The sequence below is a fragment of the Hippoglossus stenolepis genome, chromosome 9, assembly GCF_022539355.2.
Source record: "Hippoglossus stenolepis isolate QCI-W04-F060 chromosome 9, HSTE1.2, whole genome shotgun sequence".
NCBI classification, from domain to species: domain Eukaryota; kingdom Metazoa; phylum Chordata; class Actinopteri; order Pleuronectiformes; family Pleuronectidae; genus Hippoglossus; species Hippoglossus stenolepis.
The window spans coordinates 16476739-16497080 of record NC_061491.1 but is presented as its reverse complement, the minus strand read 5'-3'; the positions used below and the strand labels follow the sequence as shown (position 1 = coordinate 16497080).

At 41.6% G+C, this 20342-nt stretch overlaps 4 protein-coding genes across 5 annotated transcripts; 2 read left to right on the top strand and 2 right to left on the bottom strand.

Annotated features, from left to right (window-relative positions):
• The first annotated feature begins 919 nt into the window (after positions 1-919).
• On the top strand, positions 920-7429 carry LOC118115070 (RILP-like protein 1). 2 transcript variants are annotated; one of them, XM_035166002.2, is made up of 8 exons: positions 921-1483; positions 2873-3023; positions 4585-4703; positions 4803-5078; positions 5202-5390; positions 5922-6085; positions 6167-6265; positions 6535-7429. In XM_035166002.2, exons 1-8 carry the CDS (start codon positions 1190-1192, stop codon positions 6623-6625), a joined length of 1383 nt encoding a protein of 460 aa, XP_035021893.2. In that variant the 5' UTR covers positions 921-1189; the 3' UTR covers positions 6626-7429. The 2 variants fall into 2 exon arrangements, with proteins under 2 accessions (XP_035021894.2, XP_035021893.2); XM_035166003.2 differs by lacking the exon at positions 5202-5390 and having other exon boundaries at positions 920-1483.
• A 921-nt stretch (positions 7430-8350) lies between these two features.
• rilpl2 (Rab interacting lysosomal protein-like 2) lies at positions 8351-11530 on the top strand. Its single transcript, XM_035166005.2, has 4 exons — positions 8351-8938; positions 9022-9173; positions 10499-10621; positions 11088-11530. Exons 1-4 carry the CDS (start codon positions 8645-8647, stop codon positions 11107-11109), a joined length of 591 nt encoding a protein of 196 aa, XP_035021896.1. The 5' UTR covers positions 8351-8644; the 3' UTR covers positions 11110-11530.
• A 1247-nt stretch (positions 11531-12777) lies between these two features.
• kmt5ab (lysine methyltransferase 5Ab) lies at positions 12778-17188 on the bottom strand. Its single transcript, XM_035166004.2, has 8 exons — positions 17027-17188; positions 16692-16798; positions 15480-15627; positions 14984-15197; positions 14792-14879; positions 14554-14613; positions 14169-14359; positions 12778-13357 (listed from the first exon to the last, which is right to left on the bottom strand). The coding sequence occupies exons 1-8, from the start codon at positions 17034-17036 to the stop codon at positions 13147-13149; spliced, it is 1029 nt and encodes a 342-aa protein (XP_035021895.2). The 5' UTR covers positions 17037-17188; the 3' UTR covers positions 12778-13146.
• A 1383-nt stretch (positions 17189-18571) lies between these two features.
• mtrfr (mitochondrial translation release factor in rescue) lies at positions 18572-20114 on the bottom strand. The gene is made up of 2 exons (XM_035166044.1): positions 19655-20114; positions 18572-18992 (listed from the first exon to the last, which is right to left on the bottom strand). The coding sequence occupies exons 1-2, from the start codon at positions 19922-19924 to the stop codon at positions 18774-18776; spliced, it is 489 nt and encodes a 162-aa protein (XP_035021935.1). The 5' UTR covers positions 19925-20114; the 3' UTR covers positions 18572-18773.
• Positions 20115-20342: the final 228 nt, after the last annotated feature.

The following is a 20342-nucleotide window of genomic DNA, read 5'->3' as shown; positions in this document are numbered from 1 at the left end:
TTTTGAATAATTTGATCCAAGATTTTATCAGTAGCGACATATGATCACGTGAAGATTTTTTTGTTGGATGAAACTTTTGTCCTGCTGGTAAAGTTAACCATATCGGACTTTTATTCACAGCTTATGATTACAACTGGTATAATTACTGTGAAAAAAATGATCAACTTAATAAATCAACCATTAAAATTTGTCGAAAATGTACTTTCATTATAAGCTCTTTACCGCGGGTACTATTATATTGCATATACTTTATTTGCCTGTTGTTGCCTGCCTATTGCCCACAGTAGCACAAACACACACTAACAACACAGAGGTAATAAATTAATATTCAAAGAGGTCCAGTGAGAGATAATTTCCTCAAGCAAAGGTCCGAAAACATCAGTGTCTAACATGCGTTATGATTCAGTACCATATATATTTAAATAGCCTAGTAGTTGTATCGTCGTCTGTATGAAGTAAAAAACTGACTGTCAAATAAAATAAAGACAGTACAATTCAATAGTATTTCAACAATGTTCATTATTAATTTTCACGTTGAACTGGAAGGTATTCTAACAATAAAATAATAAATATATTTTCTTTTCTTGTTAAATAAGTAAAATAAGGTTTGCATTCAAAAGTAAAATAAAGAGCTTTTGAAAAAGGCATCTTAAAATGAAGTGCTTAATTTTAGAAAAAATTAATAAAAAGATGCAGTTTGAGTTTCCCATTGTCTTCCTTTTTCTTAACATATAACTACATTAAATATATAAACAATCAATTAATATTAACAACTGAACAGCTTTAACTTTTCTCTCTGTTCCCACTTTCTCTTCAGTGAGAGAAGTAAACTCTACCGTTTGCTGCCAGGATAAAAAAAGCTGCGCAGGTTAAAATAAGACTACGGTAGATGCCAGAAAAGCTGCGCAGAAACGGTCCGTCAAAATCTAATAATAGGTCTGGGTCCGGACCCGGTCCGCTGTCCGCACATTGGTGACCTATGAAGACTATGGTAATATTTGATGTTAGATAGTGACATATACGAGTTTTTGCAGGGACAGTAAACGCAGCATCAGACTGGGGGACGCTGGTGAAGTTTCATCTGTCAACAAAGTTGCCTTCACGGACTCACAGGGTTCGTGTAGCGTGTGTGAACGGGTGTTGTCCGGGGACAGGGAGACATGTCGGAGGTGTAAAGCAGAGGACACAAATGGACACCTGCGGGATTATGTCCGCTCTGGACAGACCCGCCGCCGAGCTCACGGTCATGGACGTGTACGACATAGCGGCGGTGCTGGGACACGAGTTCGAGCGGATCATCGACAGGTTCGGCTGCGAGTCTCTGGTCGCGCTGGTGCCCAAAGTGGTTCGGGTGCTGGAGCAGCTGGAGGCGCTGGTGAGCCGGGGAGCCGCCGGACAGGAGGCCCAGGAGCTGAGGAGGGAGCTGGAGAGACTGAGGCAGGAGAGGAGCGACAAGTCCGAGCAGGAGAGGAGGCACCAGAAGGTCTGTGTGTGTGGGGGAGAGGGGGAGAGAGAGAGAGAGAGAGAGAGAGAGAGAGAGAGAGAGAGAGAGAGAGAGAGAGAGAGAGTGTGTGTGTGTGTACATTAACACTGGCTCCTCTTACACAAAAACACTGAATCTGTGGCACAAGAACTGATTAATATGAGACTGTGCAGAGAGGAAAGTGTGTTTTCTTGTTTACCTGTGGCACCACGGTACCTTTCTACCTTTCTGTTCCAAATATTAACAGATCACCTGTCACCTTCAGGCGATACATCTCTCTCTCCAGTGTAGGGGACACGCATGTTGACCGCTTCAGGTCACATTAGCTTCAATGATGAGTGTCTTCATTCTAAAGGGCCTGGTGGAGCTGAAAGGCCTCCTCCTCAGGGGAATACGGTTTGGATCGGCCTCCTGGGTGCAGGGTGAGGACCTGCTGAGATTCCATAAATTGTTGGAGACTAAGAATGAGAGAACACCAGAGAATAGCTGTGGGTGGAATGAAGGGTAAAGGTTTGAGCATCACTCGGTCTCCGCTCAGACCAGGTATCAACATCCAACCTGCGTGATCCAATCACAAGTGGTCGATGCTACGATGCAGATCTGGAATTAGTGTTTTGTCATAGCCACATCAACACCACATGTATCTCTCTCTCTCCCATTAACACACCACTTCTCACTACTACTCATTTGTGGGGCAGTTTGGGGTTCTGTCAACATTCAAACTGGAATAGCCAAGGATCGAACCACTAACGTTCTCATGACTGGGGGACCCACTCTACCTCCTGAACCACAACTGCACACAAAAGTGTTCCTGACTATGTTGTCCTTGGTATCGATACTTCTGCTAGCTTCACATATTCTGCTAGCATTGCTACGTCTGCTAGCAGACTTTTAGGCAAAAAAAGCTATTAAAAAAGGCTAAGAATTACGCTGTTTCCAGTCGAAATTTGATCATCGGGGCTTACAGACATTTGGATGACACCACAGGAGCAGTATGGAGGCATGTTGTGTTTTTTTATGTTGTTTGTTTACATTTGGAGGAGTCACCAGTTACTTGCTTTTATACCCTGACAACATGATAGTCCGCAAAATGTTTGAAATGTATCAAATCGTCTCCAATAGCAACATTGTAACAAATGTGTGTGTGTGTGTATTTAGGTTAGGATTAGGTATTTAGTTGTGATGGTTAAGGTTAGGGTAAGGGGCTAGGTAATACATTTAAATATCAAGCCTCAATTATATATATATTTATATATCACAAATATTTTTCATTTTATAAAAATATAAATCAGCCAATATATCCATATCGATCACAAGCACCGTGTGCAGGCCCATGACTTTGAGGTTGTTTTGTTTTGTTTTTATTAAATATCTTCTGTATGTGTTCAGGAGCTGGAGCTGGTGGAGGACGTGTGGAGAGGTGAAGTCCAGGACCTGCTCCCTCAGATCACTCGGCTTCAGGCGGAGAACCAGAGGCTGTTGGTGAGTCTCTCTCTCAAAGAGTCGCCCGTCCCAGAGGAAGACCTGCACAAACAGGAGGGTAGGTCGTCTGCAGCGATGTTTCTCAACCAGGGTTTGACAAATTTATTATAACATTGTTTTTTTCCTGAGGTTTCTTTCAAAAACTTCAAGTAGAATAATCTAACAAAATGTTTTCCTTTTAATTTATAATTTTCACATTATACATCGATAGGGATCTGATATGACAGAGGAAGCTAGATGCTGTTTTCAGACATGAACTGAAAAAGCTGGGTCTGGAGTTTTTCTTTCACACATGAAGACCACAGCAGGAGAGAGTCCGAGTCAGACTCGTTTCTGGAACATTCAAGCGAGGTGTGGTACCTGAGTTGAGCATTCAGGAGGCAGGACATGACATTTAATGCGGCTGTGAAAAGCAGTGTTTTTTTGTTTACAGCACATCGGCCAATAAAAAGCTCTGGAATCTCGTTGTCATTGTTCGTTGACATCTTTGTTGGCATCTTCTACGTGCATGGCACCTCTTTTTCATCATGAGACATTTGTATTCCTCCAGTTTTAGGTCCATTGTGTGGTAGAAACATCATAAACGTGCACACAAGCTCATAGTTACATTGTTACAGACAATTTCAGAAAAGCCTTATTAGGCAAACTGAGCATTGTCCATGATGTGACCAATCCACAGTGAGACAGTGTTTCTGGTTTTCAGCCAGGCATTAAATGCACTAATGTCAATCAACAAAAAATCTAATGTGAAAAATATAAACGCAACATAACATTTTTAAGTTTACTAACTTTATAAGATAGAAATGAGTGTGATAATTATAATACCAACACAACATAACACATCATGTAGTCTGGTTGCTTTTGGAAGTCTTGCCCTGTAAGTTGTGTTGCACTGTATCTTGTGATGACTAAATACGTTTGGTCCCGGCTGAGATCTGATATGTTCCACATGTGTGAATGAATGTTCCACATATTTACCCTGGGCAGTCACACAGGGTTGTACAACATACAGTGGACATGCAGAATGCTTGTGTGTTGACATGAAAGAGGAGGCTGTGAAGAGAGGCAGTCAGGAGATTGTAAAGGAGACTATTTTTGAAGCGGACAAAAATATAGCTCTTGTTTTTGACCTGCACGGTGGCTGCAGCTACACTTCCTCTCAGGGCCACGGTCAAATCGCAGACATATAGCTTAGCTTTTAAAAAACACTCCCTGCAAGTCTCAAACAGAATAGATTTTAAAAGATTTTGTGATTTGAATAATAAACACTCATAACTGTAAACATACTCATCACAATATAATTACAAACTATATTTATATAGCACATTTTTAAACAATAGGGTTGTTAAAAACTGTTGAAATGTCATGCTATCATTAACCAAAAGATGTTAAATGAAAGAAAGAAAGAAAGAAAGAAAGAAAGAAAGAAAGAAAGAAAGAAAGAAAGAAAGAATGAATAACAGTATAAAATGATTAAAAATAATCAAATAGAATTGGGGTTACATGAATGGCATTGTATAAAAATAGGTTTAATAAGGTGACAGATTCAAACCACAACTTTTTGCCCTGTTGTTTCTTGTGTAAGTATTTTGTCAGTGCTTATTCTATTATACCTGCAGGAATGTCAGAAAAAGAAAGACGTGTGAGGAAGAGGCTGGAAGACTTAGTGGAGAAGCAGAGGGATGACATCCGAGCGAAGGACCATGAGCTCACACTGAGAAATGAGGATGTTGACGCGGTGAGGAATTCTCCACCACATGCATCACAAATAATGGCTCCTGATAGGAAATTAAGTTTATGATGATTTATCCTTGAACGGAAATTCCCTCGACTACAGCTCCAGATGCAGCAGCATCGGGTGATAAGGATCAACCAGGACCTCCGTCACAGGATAGGAGTGATGGAAGCGCAGGGCAAGGCACTAATCCAGCAGAGGGCTGAGCTGCAGGCTGCGGCCCAGGCACGGCAGCAGGAGGTCGGGGCTCTGCAGCTGGAAGTCACCAGGCTGAGTAAGGAGCTCCGAGACTGGGAACTGGAGAGAGAGATCTCTGAGGTCGAAGGGTCCTCTCTTACAAAATCTGGAATGTCCTTACCTGCATCACCACAGATGACGGTACATAAAAGAAAAAGCTTATTTTCAACATTAATATAATTAGGTTGGAATTACTTTTGGCTGTAGTTCATTCGATCTGGCTGGTTCTGTAGTGTGTAAGTGGCTGTCTTGTGCGAACTCCAGCCCTCAGAGGCAGCGCCACCCACCACCATCAAACCAAAGTCAGTGTGGGTGGAGTGTGGAGGGGACCCTGGCTTCATGGCAAACTGCTTTGAGCGCGACAAGCGTCCCTCCATCCTCCAGAGGTCATCTATCAGAGAAAACCACGAGGAAGAGGGTGACGAAGATGAGGAGGCGACAGCTTTGTTATTGGTAATTGGTTATCTGCCTCAGGTCTCCCACATATACAGTCTTACTGTGCTTATAGCAGATGTCCATGAAATGACTGTTAAACACAACACACAACATTATACCTCTGCAGGTGTGTCCTGGCCTGTCACAACATGTTTTCAGTTTTCACAGAGGGTAATGTTTTTTTAATCTAATAGCCATGAATCTGATTTGACATTTTGGTTGATTTTTCCGAGAATAATTCATGGATGTGGCGTGGGTCATGACCCAGGAAAGAACCCATTACATTTTAGAGAGGATATGGATGAATGGGCTTTTTCTTTTTACTTTGTTTAACATTATGAGATAGAATTTTTTTTGCCTTGGTGAAGGTATGCGCTCTCTGCTTTAGTTATTTTAGGCAGTTGAAAAATCAATTTACAGAAACAAACATTGGGATTGTGCTTCTAATTGTTTGCCTGTTGCAGAACTCCTCAGCTACTCACGTCTTTGTTAGTGTCCTTGTGTCCATACTGCGCTGAGAGAAATGGTCAAAATGTGATCTGTCTGCAGAAGGTGCCAGCTGACACAGAGCTGGAGGAGCGGAGCGACAGCCCGGAGCAGGAGTCAGACAAACCTCGCTTTACTCTGCAGGAGCTACGGGACGTCCTGCAGGAGAGGAATGAACTCAAGGCCCAAGTGTTCGTGCTGCAGGAAGACCTGGCGTATTACAAAAGGTCTATTTTTGTTAAGTTGATCAAATTTTACATAACACTGATGGCAAGAGTTAACGCTCACCCCTTCCATATCCCCCTCAGTGACGAGTCTGAGGATGACACCAGCCCCTTTGTTTGTGCTTCACCTCCTCCACCACGCTCCACTTCCACTGACCAGCCTGAATCAGGAATCCGGCGCTTGTGAGTAATGAGTTTGACATGACACACATTTCTTTATTTACAAAGGTTCACCTCTCTGCCCCGTTTTAGTTTCTTATGTGACACCATTTATATAATTTGCCAATAAGTAAATCAGATATCACTTATTTTGATATTGTGTGATGTGTTAATAGTGAGCGTCGCTGTGGTTGAAAAGCATTACACTGATCACAACAATGTTTCTGATGCTTTTTGTGCTTTTTGTCTTGCTGTGTCACCTCAACCTCTTTCCCATGTTCCTCTCTGGACAGGATCTTCACCGCCATAATGCCAATGGTGGCAGCTGGTTTGATCACAGACGATCCCACGTTGTTGCCAATCAGAAGACTTTCCTTTGTATGACTGTAAATTTAAAGAATCCTCATACATCTCTCTGTTTGCCAGCAGACATTAATAAGAATTGGCTTAGTTGCTGCTTTACTTGCTGATTTTAAACCAAATCTCTGGAATTTTTACTGTTACATTTTGGTAACATTGTCGCTAACTTGGTAAACCTAAGTACTAAAAAACTAGATAATGGGCTCAACCTGGAAACTCTTGTTTGTATTCGTGACCTCTAAGGGTTTAGTAACTTCATAAAAAAAGTCACCACCTGTCAATGGATCACTTTATTTATAACAATGAATTCAATGTTCTCACTTTCTCCCGGCACAGAAATCGTTGTGCTACATAATAATGTATAAACTGAATATTCACAGACTCATAATAACATCAAGTGTCAGAAATGGGTCCAGCTGCCATGAGACCTGGTGATGGGACATGTTGTGATGCCAAAGTATTATCAAGTTGTTTGAGTCTGGTTTCAACATTCAGTGAAATTGAGCTTTAAGACCATGTTCCTCTGTTTTCCTCTAAAAACACTGTATGTGATTAACTGTACAGTATTACAGCCCTGCACCACACCATAGACTGTATATAAAGATGAGCGACATGTCTCCCCCCCCCTACTATCCAGAAAAGAGGCTAAAATATGTGGGACAAGAATGCCACCATTTGGAGCCAGAGTCTTTGCAGTAGTGATTGGAGGATGGAGCTGAGGGGGCGAGGCCCCAGAGGAAATATGTTCCACCATAGAATATGTCCCAACTATCAGTATGTGCATCTGCAAAAGAATGTTTGTTCTGAAATAAAGTTTTATTTAACTTTTGTATTTGTTATTGTGTATCAGACTGTGTATCAAATGCATGTTCCCAAGACAATTGTGCGAGATATAGTGTTTATGTTTATGATCCCATTATGAAAGGGGCAGATCTAGGGGTGGCACCAGGGGGACACTGGCCCCAGACAGAATCTGATTGTCCCCTAAAGCACCCCTGTCCTGTCAGTAGTTTTTTATGCTTTTTTTTTAAGTGCACACTGTGCTTGAACAAGGAACCATTTTCAAAATACATTCAATGATTTGCTCAAAGCAACAGAGCTAACAGCAAACAAGGTATTACACAAACATGTACCTTACTGTTTCAGGAATTGTGCATGGACCTGTATTGGCCCCTCTGTGTAATTTGTGGCCAATTTATGACCCCTTATTTAGAAAAATCCTAGATCTGCCTATGCATTATTAACTTTGTGTTAGCAAGATAAGATAAGATAAAACTTTATTGATCCACGCACAGGGGAAACTCAGTTGTTACAGCAGCAGACAAGTTGGAATGAAGTAGACAAGATAATAAAAGATATAAAAAAGAGTATGTACATTATATACACCTTTCACTGCAGTGGTTTGTATAGAAATGTTATAAAGTTAAGTGTGGTGGCACAGGGTGATTACACAAGCAAGTAGGGGGGAAATGAACACTTTGTACTATGAACACAAATTTGCAAAAGTAATTTTCTGTTATGAATAGTGCAAACCGTATAAGTAGAGTGACACGACCAGTGCCGTATTTAATTTTATATCTTTTGTATCAGAATATCTCCTGGATCATGTCACTCTGAAAATATGAACTGTAACCTGAGAGAAATAAAACTGGGGACAAACCACGTGCTCGCTCACCTGATGGAGGAACACTTCCTGGTGCAGAGAGGTGAACAAACTGAGAGCTGTCACCCACACACTCGACTCTCTGGCTCTCTGCACCGAGAAAAACAGGAGGCCCCGGGCGCCTGCGGAGGAGCGTTGGAGGGAGTCCTCTTGACCCGCAGACGATCTTTGTGCTCACCTGTCGCTAGGATACTTTGCCCTCCTCTGAGTGACGCCATAGGCGGACGAGTGATGGGGGAAGTGCGGCTCCTCTGGAAGTGGATCACCTTCTTCTGCCTGTGAAAAGTCCTCATCTCCGGTACAGGCAGACAGACTCAGCCCGTGAGGAGTCGCTGGTGGAGAGAAGTTAACTTTCCCCGAGTTAACTCGTCGCTTCCGTCATGGAGTTCGGCGAAGAGTCGTCTCCCGCTCTGGCTTTCGAGAAAGACGCGTTCGAGCTCACGGTTGAGGATGTTTACGACATTTCTTACGTGATCGGCCGGGATCTGTTAAAAGTCAGCCGCACGGGAGACGAGGTGTCGGACCTGCAGTTCCGCATAGTCCGCGTGCTGGAGATGTTCGAGACCCTGGTGAATAAGTACAATCTGTCCGTGGAGGAGCTGCGAATGGAGCGGGACAACCTGAAGACGGAGCTGGACCGGCTCGTCCTGGAGAGATCCTCCGGCCAGGGCACGGTGAGGGTCCGCCGAGTGTCAGCCGGACATCCGCTCGCACAGGTCTAACACCGTGTATGATTCCTGTCCCCTGTGTTTTAAAGCAAACCGCGGGGCCCAACCAGCTGGTGGTGGACCTGACGGACCCCAACAGGCCGCGGTTCACCATGCAGGAGCTGAAGGAGGTTCTGCAGGAGAGGAACCAGCTGAAGGCTCAGCTCATGGTGGCTCAGGAGGAGCTGCAGCTCTACAAGAGGTGAGCAGCCGAGCCTGCATCCATCCAAACATGTCGTTCAGGCTCTTTTCTGTCCACAAACATGAGATCAGAGCATCTTTCTATAGTTTAATCTAATAAATCACTGCAGCCTCAGTGAGGATAATATATCAGGATGTGATGCAGGCCTGTAGTGTTGTGTTGTGCTGCAAGAGATTGTGATTGTGAACCTGTGAAAATGTTCATCTGGATTGTGCATCTTTGTTTGACTTGTTTATACCTCCGCCAAGGCCCAACAGCACCCTCATGAAACCACATGTAAACTCACTAAATCTGGATTATTATTTGGATCTGCAGCAACTTTCACACACTCCTAAATAAAAGTCCTGGTTGTTTTCATCTAGATCAATGAGCTACTCGCTGAGAAATCAATGAAAATATTTATAAAAAACCTCATGATCATCTCTCAATGTTGGAGAAAGTGAAAATGAAAATTCTGATTTGCACCGAAATTGATTCTTCCTTCGGTCGTGACCCTCCCCTCCACAAGATTTCACGAAAATCAGTTAACTAACAGAAAACCAAACAGACGAAAACATAACCTCATTGGTGGAGGTGATTATCAGTACACGTCTAACGCTAATAAATAACAGTTGTTTTCTGATATTTTGTTAAATGGACACCAATATCCAGTATTATCTAACCCTGTTAGAGAATAGTGTATAGTGTACCTTTGTGTAAATACAGGCATAACTAACTTGTAAGTACTACAACACTACTACTACAGATAAACATAAAAAATAGCTCCAACTTGATAGGGCTGATTCCGTCACCTCAAACTATTCTCAGTAACCATAAATCTGTACTTTCCTCTTGAGGTCAACAGATATGGTTTGACCACGGTCGATGGCAGATATATTATGCTGGTGTTTTGTTGTGCTGCTATTGTTGTTGTTTTTTTGTATCTGATAAAATGCGATTTAAAAAAGACAAAAAAATTGCTCACACACAAACTCCATTAACTAACCCTGGACCTTTTCTTTTTTAGTTTTATCAATCAGGCCAAAATAAGATGAAACTTTTCTCAAATGTAGAGGACAAACAGGAATGTGTGTGTGTGTGTGTGTGTGTGTGTGTGTGTGTGTGTGTGTGTGTGTGTGTGTGTGTGTGTGTGTGTGTGTGTGTGTGTGTGTGTGTGTGTGTGTGTGTGTGTGTGTGTGTGTGTGTGTGTGTGTGTGTGTGTGTGTGTGTGTGTGTGTGTGTGTGTGTCAATCAGCCTTGTAAGTGCAGACATAGGCCACAGATGTGAAAATGCCGAAGAATCAGCTGACTGATTTAAAAAGGCCCATCACTCCTTGCTTCCGCAGTGGGATCCTTCCACAGGCTGAACCAGCCATGGTGGAAGTGGATCTGGAGACACCGGCAACCACAGAGCGTCGTCCACCCACGATAAAGGATGCAAAAGAGGAGAAGACGACCATAAGCAAACTGTGAGTATCAGGCTGGAGTCCTTCAGTGATAATAAGTAATCAGAAGAAATCACAAAGAGGCACCGTAACGCAATTATGAGATTTGTCTCTAGTAAAACATTATCTTTAGCTGTACACCTCTGATGGCAAGGTTTCAAGAATATCTGCTGCAGCAACCACATGATGCTGAAGTGAGCTAAGAGGAAGATTGTTCTCACGGCCCGTCTCCTGGCTCCTAATGATTTACTTGTGACCAAATGAATTCATGCTGATGCTGAGGATGTTTGTGGGAGAGAGAGAGAAGCTGGAAACTGGCCGTGTGTTTGCCAAACTGCTGTCAGTAATTACAATCTGCCGTGACTCAATGTTATTATTTTGGGTTTCTCACCCCCGGCCAGTTTCACCTCAATGGTCCACGTACACCCACCAGCAGCAGTAGGTCCCACGTACGAGCCGCTTAAACTAACCAGGCTTTTTCTTTTTCTAGGTTTTCATTCAGGCGGAAATAAGAGAGAGGCTCACACGAGCGGACCACGTAGAAGACAAACGGGATTTGTCGGAACAGTTTTTCTCATCAGTTAACCACTTTTATATTGAAGATTTTTTTACAATGTGTATTTGTCCATCTAACAAGCACTGTGTTTTATACTGGTAATTTTAACCTGAGATGATTTATGCAATTAGAGTTGACGTAGTAGAAATATATATATATATTACGTGAAACGTTTGATGAAGGAAATGAAACTGGAAAAGTATTATCTGGGTGCTGTTGGAGATCATTTTTGATGTTGAATGAATTAACTTAAAAATTAAGTTTTCTGTAGGCTTGAAATGAATGTGTAATCTAAAACACACTCCATGAACTCAGCTGTCAAACACAGGAAGGAGGACCCCAACCCCCAAAACATTAAAAATAATAATTTTAATACATTTTGAAGAGTATGTGTTTTTTTCACACAGGTTAAATATTTAATAACTTTCCATGGTGTTACAGGTTGTACTTCTCATCTGATTCCATGTTAATTTAGGACAAACCCCAGGGGACACACACTGGCCACCAACTACAGCATCACGTGAAGGCATACACTGTTAAAAATTAGTGCCACGGTAAAGAGTTCAAGGTTTAACGGCAACTGATAATTGACTGTTATTCAAGTCCGAAGCCAGAATTCTAATGTATGACTTCTCTGTGTAGATTTGTTTTGATTGGAAGAATTGAGCAAAGAGGAGCCAGATTTATTCTGATTCAATTTATTCTTAACGTGCCTCAATACTAACTATATCTGAATCCTCCTCATTGTTCTGCTTTGACGCTGCAGATAACTTGTTGCAAAACGGAACCAAACTAAGTTTTGTGGCACATATCTGTTATGTCAACGTTTCTGTTCTTCTGCAACACGATGTGCATTTCAAACAATGGAGGAGGGTGTCATCTTAGAGCGCCATAGTTACCGTCACCAAGGAGGTCATGTCTTCACCCTTCTTTCAGTTTGCTCGTTTGACAGCAGGATATACACAAACAGGGCAGATTTCCACAAAACTGGGAAGGATGTGACATGAGCAAAGAATGATCCCATTTATTTCTTCTCATGTTCTTTAACACTGTGAGATATTGCGTTATTTAGTTTTCACAGATTTCCCAGGTAGTAATTTATGGATCTTAGTGGGGGAAAATGGCATGTTTAGGGGACTGATATTTATGTGTGTATAATTTGGTGCAGATCCAAATAAAGCTCTAGTAGAAATGTGGTTTTATAAAGGGGCTGTTAGGCCATAAATGAGGAATGCTCTCACTTTAGCGCAATTTTTTATTCATTTATTTTTAAAAGAGATGTTCCGATGCCTGATACCACCTCTTTAAATCATTTTCTATTACTGTTTTTAGAGCAGCAAATAAATCATTTGATTGTGTAGCGTTAGGCAGAGCTAACATCAGCAATCTGGCAATACTTCATACTGGAAAGTCTCAAAAGGACAATGGTGACATGAAAGGTATGTCAGTGCCAAGTTTCGCAGAGTGTTGCGTTGCGTTTTCCTGTCAAACAGGATAATAAAATTAGTAACAGTCATTCTCTGCCCATAAGTAAAGTCCAGATATTGGTATCAGGAAGGGGAAATGGTATCGGAGCATCTTATAGTTTTCCAGATCTCAACCATTAACTATTTCACAGCTGGCCTGAGATTTCAACTGTTTATTTCTCAATTTACAGCACAGGTAATAATTTACAATCGCAGAATTGGATAGTCAGAATTATATTCATTACAAAAGGATCTGCTACTTATCCAGGAGAAATACTCTTGAAGCTTAAACCTCTCTGCTACAGTTGGATAAGAAAAATATAAAACAATGATTAAAAACAGTTGTTGCAAAAATACATGTTTCATACGTTGAAGCTTCAGCCTCCAATTAAAACAAAATCATTTTTTTTATACTTAATAAAAAAGCATGTGAGGGCCGCTCGTCTATAGCATCTTTTACAAAAAGACCCAACAGGACAGCAGGGAGCACCAATTCATCTCAAATACAAAATCTTGTGGTCAAACTTTCAGTTTTTGAGCCACGGGTGAGCCGAGATGGAGGCTTTACTCCGATCACCGTAGTCGTACAGCAGCTCCTCCTCTGCCTCGATGTCTCGAGAAGTCACCAGGATCAGATGGGGCGATCCATCGATGTCGTGAAGCTTAGTCTGGCAGTTTCCGGCTTTACTGTGGTTAATTAGTCTTCCAAGACGACTTGTTTCCTTTGTAGCGTCTACACTGTAATAGATCAACACAAATATGGAGCTGTTAATGTAACAAGATATCCACACTACAAGTCAGGCAGAAAAGAAGGAATAATAACTTTTTTTTAACTGAGACTTTAATTAGAAGAGAGAATTATGGTATCAATATATCCGTCCTGAGAGATTTGATCAGTGTGGACCGCTCTAAATCCGTCTGATAACACCTGGCGTTAAAATGCGTCCTGAACTCTTGTGTCCACTTGTGATCAGATCTCACTTTCGCACTATATGCAAATAATCATGAACATAATTTGTGCTCACAAGGACCAAATTGTTTTTAGCCAGTCTGAGTTTACAGATGTGTCCTATGACAATGTTTGTGTGTCAAGAGAAAGATTGAGTGGAGTCAGGAGGGGCTGAATGAATACGCAGCTCTGCTATCAATCATTATGTGGTGAGTGTTTATCAACTGTAGCAGGTCAGCCGAGTTGGCGGTCCTTCATATGTGGCCCAGGACGCATTAGCGTTTACACAGTGAAAAGAATGTCGCCACATTTGTCCCTCAGCACCTCCCAATGTGGTCTGAATGATCAGATCTCAGGACACATTTCGCTTAGTCAAGGGCTGAATTTGCTGCTGAGCACTTGTGATTAGATCCCTCAAGAGGGATGTTAATACCAGATCTGAACAGGGTCTAAGAAACATCAAGTCTAAGACCAAGAGAAGATGATGTGAAATATGAAAAATGTTCCATGGAAAAGTGAGACCTTGCAAATTAATCAATCCCAGAAAGCTGATAATTGTACAAAGAATCTGAATTAAGAAGTGGTGACATTTAAACTTACCAGTAAGTTTTGCATTGGTACTGGAAGTAGTACATGTAACAGCCAGTTTGGGGATCCAGAGCATACTGGGCCTCTCTTAGTTTAGCCTCAGCCAGTTCCAGGAGGTCTCCATGGTACTCCACAACAAACTCTGCTTTTTTGAAGCTCCTGACAGCAAATACTCCTCTTCCTTTTCCTTCTATGTGTTTGATCTGTAAACATTCAAAAGCAAATTAAGTGTGAAGCTTATATGGTGTAGTAAAGATGCAGGAATTGTTTAATCACTGTATAAATCCATTTGTCACAAAAGAAATATTCAGAATTTACAGCAGATATAAATTCACAGTGCTCGGCACACAGTACGTTCTCGAACTAAAGTGACATTAGAAGAATCATTAAATGTCACCTGCATTCCTTCCTCAGTGCCGTTCTTTATCAGGTCATCAATGTATCTGTGTTCTTCACTCTGTTGACAGTTAGAATAATTGGGTCAAAGTTAAACGTTATGGTAGAGTTGCAAAATCTTTATAGACACACAAGGCAAAAACTAAGAATAAAAAAAACAAAAAGAAATTCACATTGTATTTTATTAACTGTTAACACAAATGTTCAACCCTCTTCATTACAACATCTTTCATACAAACCTTTAACTCTGCTTTAGTTTTTCTGTTACTTCGTCTGATGGGGAAATAGTCGGTGACCTTTCTGTTTTGAGGAGCTTTGTTTTCCGTTCTGAAAAACACACATATGATCCAAGAATATGATTGAGTAACTAGACCATGTCTCGTGTCTGCTGCCCCCCCCCCACGACACTGATGTTGGCTTTGTGCTCTCACTTCTTTGCTCCGAGTTTGTGACCGGCTTTACTCCGAGGTTTGGGTGCTGAACTTTTGCCATCTGCTGCAGACCGGACCTGATTTGTGTGCGTGGTGGGCTCTTTCTGATCAGGTTGGTCCGCGAGCTGCTCTCTGATCCCATGACTGTGAGAAGGAATTTCTGGCTTCTGCTCTTTGGACTCAAAACTCTCACATTTCGTTTCTTTAGGTACGTCTAAAACAAAAAGAAACAAAATGAAATTGACAGCTGCCCTAACCATTTAGAGAGTGACACTCGCTTCCTAAACAGTCAAGTTGTGTCAGAAGATACGTCAGCAAACACTGCTACCATTCACATGCGTGGGACAATGTTCTGTGTCACACAAGGATCTGCTGACCAAACAGGGTTGGAAAGGAAAAAAATGGCTGAGAGATTACATGCATTAGAAATGATCTAAAAACAGCTTTTCAAAATAAGTTGATTCAAATTCTTTAAAAAGGTTAATTAGGTATTCACCTTTTTTCAGCTTTGACACGTCAGGAGTAGCTGCATCAGATTCATTTCCCTCCTGGATCAGCATGCTTGAACTGTCGCTCAGGGGGGATCTAGGTTTGCTAGGACTCCGTCGACTCAGGAAAATTGACGGAACTCTACCTACGGAATCCTACAAAAAGAATTATTATTTACCTCGATGAAAAGATATATATAGATGAATTGTCTGGTTATATAGGCAATGTTGTGCTGCAAACAAAGATGCCAAACATTTGCATAGTAAACATTTTTAAAGTTGCATAAGCTGGCAAAATCCAAAGCATTCAAAAATGATATAGCCTCAGAATCCAAAGTGTCAAACAGCAGATCGGAGCCAACTGAAAACACTGAATAGCTGATCAAGGCTTTATCGTACTGCCTGTCATCTCCAGCTGTGAGTGGCTCCTCTCCATGGTAACAGCACCATCTCTGATAGGCAGATGTATTAGAGTTTCTGAATATATTCATAAAAACACTGATCAACCATTGTTGCTTGCACAGAAATTTGGAAACTTTGGGTTTTCTGTGGCCGCATAGATCATAATTTCAAACCCTTATAGCCAACCGTAAGTACAACGTCTACAGGTATAGTTCTGGGTGATAAAGCCAAAAATCCTAGACAGATATAAATGTCCAACGTTTAAAAGGCTGATTTTAGCTCCTGAGTGAAAGTTGTGGTTTTTGAAACACTATTTATGGAAAGCAAATAACCAACACTTGATAAACAACAAAACATCTTACAAATCTGATATAGATCACTTGTATTATAGAAACACATCGGTCTTGTGTTATATTGCTCTAAATATTGATACCATCTTATTTCCCAGCTCCATTGTGTAGCCTCACCACTTTATCCAGTGACAGTGACTCACAGTGTTTACATCTCAGAGCTGCAGCACTGTTGATATGGGTAAACTTACTGTCTGCACCAAAACATTTAGCCTTTAATAAAAAGTCCTAGAGAAGCTGTGCACGGCCTGATGGAGGGTTTCCCTGACAGGCTCGTGTCTGGGTAACGATAAGACGCTTCCTGTAGTCAGTGGAGTTTGTGAATGGATGCTATATTCGTTGCTAAACTGAGCCGGGAGCGATGTCACTGCAACTTTACCACAATGTGTGAAAAGCAGCTTGGATTTTACAGTTTTATCTCGCGAACGCAGAAGACGCATCGGTGCTAAACCAAAGAGTAAAACTCACCTTGTTGTTCGCAGCTGGTTTGTTTTCTTTTGTCCCCTCCCCTGAAGCGACTTGGTATTCGACGCTGTCCTCGGGCTTTACGTCGGTTCTCTGCAAGTGTTTCTTACCTTTAAAAAAAACAACAACACGGAAACACGTCAAGATAATCTGCCTCTCCGAGTCACACAAGTCCGCACACACGCGGGCTTTTATTTTTAACCACCAGCTGCGTTTTATTTGAACAAAGTTGACCCTCCAGTTGGGCTAGCTAGCGTTAGCTGTTAGCTACCCATCAACTCCAGCTGTATGTTTAACACAGGCTGACACAGAAACGACAGAGCATTGTCAAAGTTCACCTTTTGCCATGTCCGTCGGCAGAATAAAACCCAACAGGACGAGGAGTGGGTTCAGCGCGGCCTCAGTTTTAAATCCCCCGTCTCTGAATCGACTGGCACCGGCGAGCCACCGTGGAGAGGTTCGGTGAGAGCGTGGAGGATTTAAAAACCCTACGGCTGCTCTGATTGGCTGTTTGGCCGCGACGGGAGGAGTTCGAGCATGACAGCGGCGCTCTCATTGGCTGCAGCTCAGAATACAAACATTTTTAAAAAAGGAAGCTCCCATTCTGAAACGTGTCCTATTTAAAAACTCTGCTGTTCTGCTCTGTGCTGCAGAACAGATCTAATGATCTTCAATATTATGATATTCAACATCATTAGAATATTAGGAAGATATATATTTTTTGGTATAGGCTCAATTGGCAGTTTATTAGGTACACCTAGATTTTAAAAGCTGCTTCTCATATCACGAATATAAAACAGAAGCTATAAATAGGCTGATATTTGTTGATTTCAAATTTAACTGGATAAAAGAAGTCTCCTACATCACTGAATGTATATGATCAGTATATTTGCAATACAGGCTTCAAGTTTCCATGTCCCATTTCAATAATGGGGAGAGAGAGGAGAGAGAGACCAGGAACAGTGGTTTTCCATCAGGTTGCAGCTCTGACAGACAAGTTGTTATAATGACAACAATAAGAGGGATACTCATGGATGTAATGATGTTATTTATGATAGCAGCAACAGTTCATAAAGTACTACTACTACTACTACTAATAATAATAATAATAATAATAATAACAATAATACTTGTTTGAATCCTGCAGCTCTGGAGTCAGTGATACATGAAGAGAGAGAAACTTTTTTAATTTTCACCAGATTCATTTGAAAACCTACCAGTGTCAAACCCCAGCACATATTTTTCAGTGGAAGGGGACTTGATTGAATAGAACAAAAAAAATGTGCTATAATGTTGCCTCAGCACAGACGACTCAATGCAATTTAAAACCACTTTCAGCAATATATCTTGCTTTACAACTGTTTTAAAACATGAATGAATCTAAAGCTAAATCATGTAGAGAGGAGCCTGTGGATTACCCCCCCATGCCAAACAAGGTCTCATTCAAGTAGCCGATACAAGGGTTTGGTCCACCTCTTGATTTCAAGTGAAAACAGCAGCTTCCATTCAGTGAGATTCTGGGTGTAGGCATCAATGAGGAACCACTGACAGCAGCATGGCTTCACCTCAAGTCTTCTCTGTATTTAGCCAATCAAGTTTTGCGGACATCTTGTGGTGAACTGGGTAAAATGTTGTACAGCAAATTCAACCAAACGAACGGTGTCATATAACAATGTGTAGTGTGTCAGAGTTGACTCTTGAAACTCATTGAATTTACTAGAAATAGATGAGGGGGAAATTATGTCATGAAAAAATGTGTGTGAATCTGAATCAAACCACACCCACAGGTGAACGTTGTGTTCTGTACCTAAAGCACATATACCCTAAATATTCATTTGGGAAACATCCTTTAAATATCAAAAGATGCACTACACATCACCAACTTTTTTATTTTAAACAACTTTATTTCTTTTTTTAAATTCTCCATCCTTGGCTTTGTATGAAATATGCTAGAAATAAAAAGGCTTATTTGATTGGATACCCTTGACATTACCTGTCCGGGTTTTGTTACTCAGTCTTTACAGACACAAAATATATTGATACATTCACGGACTCATGTCTTCTTATATTCTACAAATAATTATTTCATTCATGTGTGGATTCTGTAACCAGCGCTTCTTTAAACAGTCTTTTCCTCTCCAGATTCTCATGTGCTTTCTTCTTCTTCTCTTGTTTCTTAAACACCAACTCCTTCTTCTTTACAAGCACTTCACTAAGTTCTCCTTTATATGCAACATCAAGTCTCTCTCTCATGATTCCACGGGCACGCTTTCGATTTATTTCCACAGATCTGGTTTGATGGCACTGAGGGGGGAATGGTACAAAAACAAAATATGAACATAGTATAACTCATATCTTTTATTTTCGCAAAACTCCCACTTGTGCCATACTATGTTTCTCGACTAGCCGCTGGGCACATGTGTGACATAACGGCACAGAGAAAATAGACACAAAAATATATAGCACACTAGAGGAAAGGGAAATGCGGAAAAAGCATAACATTTCCCCTTTAAAGGTTCAGTGAGTAGAATTTAGTGATGAACTTGCATGTTGCAGCTGAACACCCCTCACCTCCTCACCCTCCCCTTCCAAACATGAAAGAGAAACTGTGGTAGCCTTCAGTTGTCATACAAACTCAAAAGGTGTTTAGTTTGTCCAGTCTGGGCTACTGTAAACAACATGGCGGCCTCTATAGAGAGGACCAGCTCCAGATGTAGATATAAAGTATTTAAATATAAGGGGCCCATTCTAGGGTAAAGAAAACATCAATTGGTACACTTTAGATGAAACACACTAGTGAAAGCATCACTAGGATTATTTTATTTCGAATGTCTGCCAATAGAGCCCTATCGCCTAAATCTTACACACTGAACCTTTAAAGGAGCCATATTCTTTTCAGTTTCTGGAGTAATCTGCTGGACCTCAGTATGTAGTCTGACAGTGTTTGAGGAGAGCACTGGACGTACCTTCACTACGATCCCGGTGGGGACGTGTTTGAGCACCACACAGTTGCTGGTCTTGTTGGTGGCCTGTCCTCCGGGTCCGGATCCTCTCACAAACTGCTCCTCCAGGTCGTCTTCATCCAGGACAGGCAGGTCCACCAGGTCCTTCTTACCGGCCGCAGACACCCATGTGAGTCCAGGGAGCGGGTTCAGAGGAGGGGAGACACCAGGACACCCCCTCCTCCATAAGACCCGTCTGGACACTGAGGTGATGAGCGGGACAAGTCGAGACATTTCCTTCAAGCGGAGCGAGCGATCGACGTCATGACATCAGGTTGTACGTCACCTAACAGAAATATGAACTCCCTCACCGGTGAAGTCTGTCCACGCAAAATTTACTGTATTTATATTTTCAGTCTGTTTCTCGTGCTCTTGTTTTTCCGGTCACGTCTTCTTCTACGCCCCTGTCGTGTCAGCCAATCAGTCACCGCCTGTTTTCTTCGTGACCGAAAGAGCAGTAATGTGGTTTACTCTCTGCCGCCACCGTGTGTCAGAACAAAACTGGCAGGTTTTTGAAGATCCACTTGTGAAGTTTAACTTTCTTTAAAGGCTTCTTCTGGTTAACACACAACGTAATTGTCTGTGAAAGTTGTAAAATTGAAATATTTTATTGCAGGGACATGAAACCAATGAAAATAGAAATATTTTATTG

Excerpts from the sequence above, each read along its gene's own strand:
- kmt5ab (XM_035166004.2), bottom strand. Across the intron at positions 15,628-16,691 it reads AACCAGCTGCGAACAACAAG|GATTCCGTAGGTAGAGTTCC; the intron begins GTGAGTTTTACT and ends TTCTTTTTGTAG. Across the intron at positions 14,360-14,553 it reads GCACTGAGGAAGGAATGCAG|ATCAAACACATAGAAGGAAA; the intron begins GTGACATTTAAT and ends GAATGTTTACAG.
- LOC118115070 (XM_035166002.2), top strand. The coding sequence starts at position 1,190 with ATGGACACCTGCGGGATTATGTCCGCTCTGGACAGACCCGCCGCCGAG. Across the intron at positions 1,484-2,872 it reads AGGAGAGGAGGCACCAGAAG|GAGCTGGAGCTGGTGGAGGA; the intron begins GTCTGTGTGTGT and ends GTATGTGTTCAG. Across the intron at positions 3,024-4,584 it reads AGACCTGCACAAACAGGAGG|GAATGTCAGAAAAAGAAAGA; the intron begins GTAGGTCGTCTG and ends TTATACCTGCAG.
- rilpl2 (XM_035166005.2), top strand. The coding sequence starts at position 8,645 with ATGGAGTTCGGCGAAGAGTCGTCTCCCGCTCTGGCTTTCGAGAAAGAC. Across the intron at positions 8,939-9,021 it reads GATCCTCCGGCCAGGGCACG|CAAACCGCGGGGCCCAACCA; the intron begins GTGAGGGTCCGC and ends TGTGTTTTAAAG. Across the intron at positions 10,622-11,087 it reads AAGACGACCATAAGCAAACT|GTTTTCATTCAGGCGGAAAT; the intron begins GTGAGTATCAGG and ends TTCTTTTTCTAG.
- mtrfr (XM_035166044.1), bottom strand. The coding sequence starts at position 19,924 with ATGTCTCGACTTGTCCCGCTCATCACCTCAGTGTCCAGACGGGTCTTA. Across the intron at positions 18,993-19,654 it reads CCACCGGGATCGTAGTGAAG|TGCCATCAAACCAGATCTGT; the intron begins GTACGTCCAGTG and ends TTCCCCCCTCAG.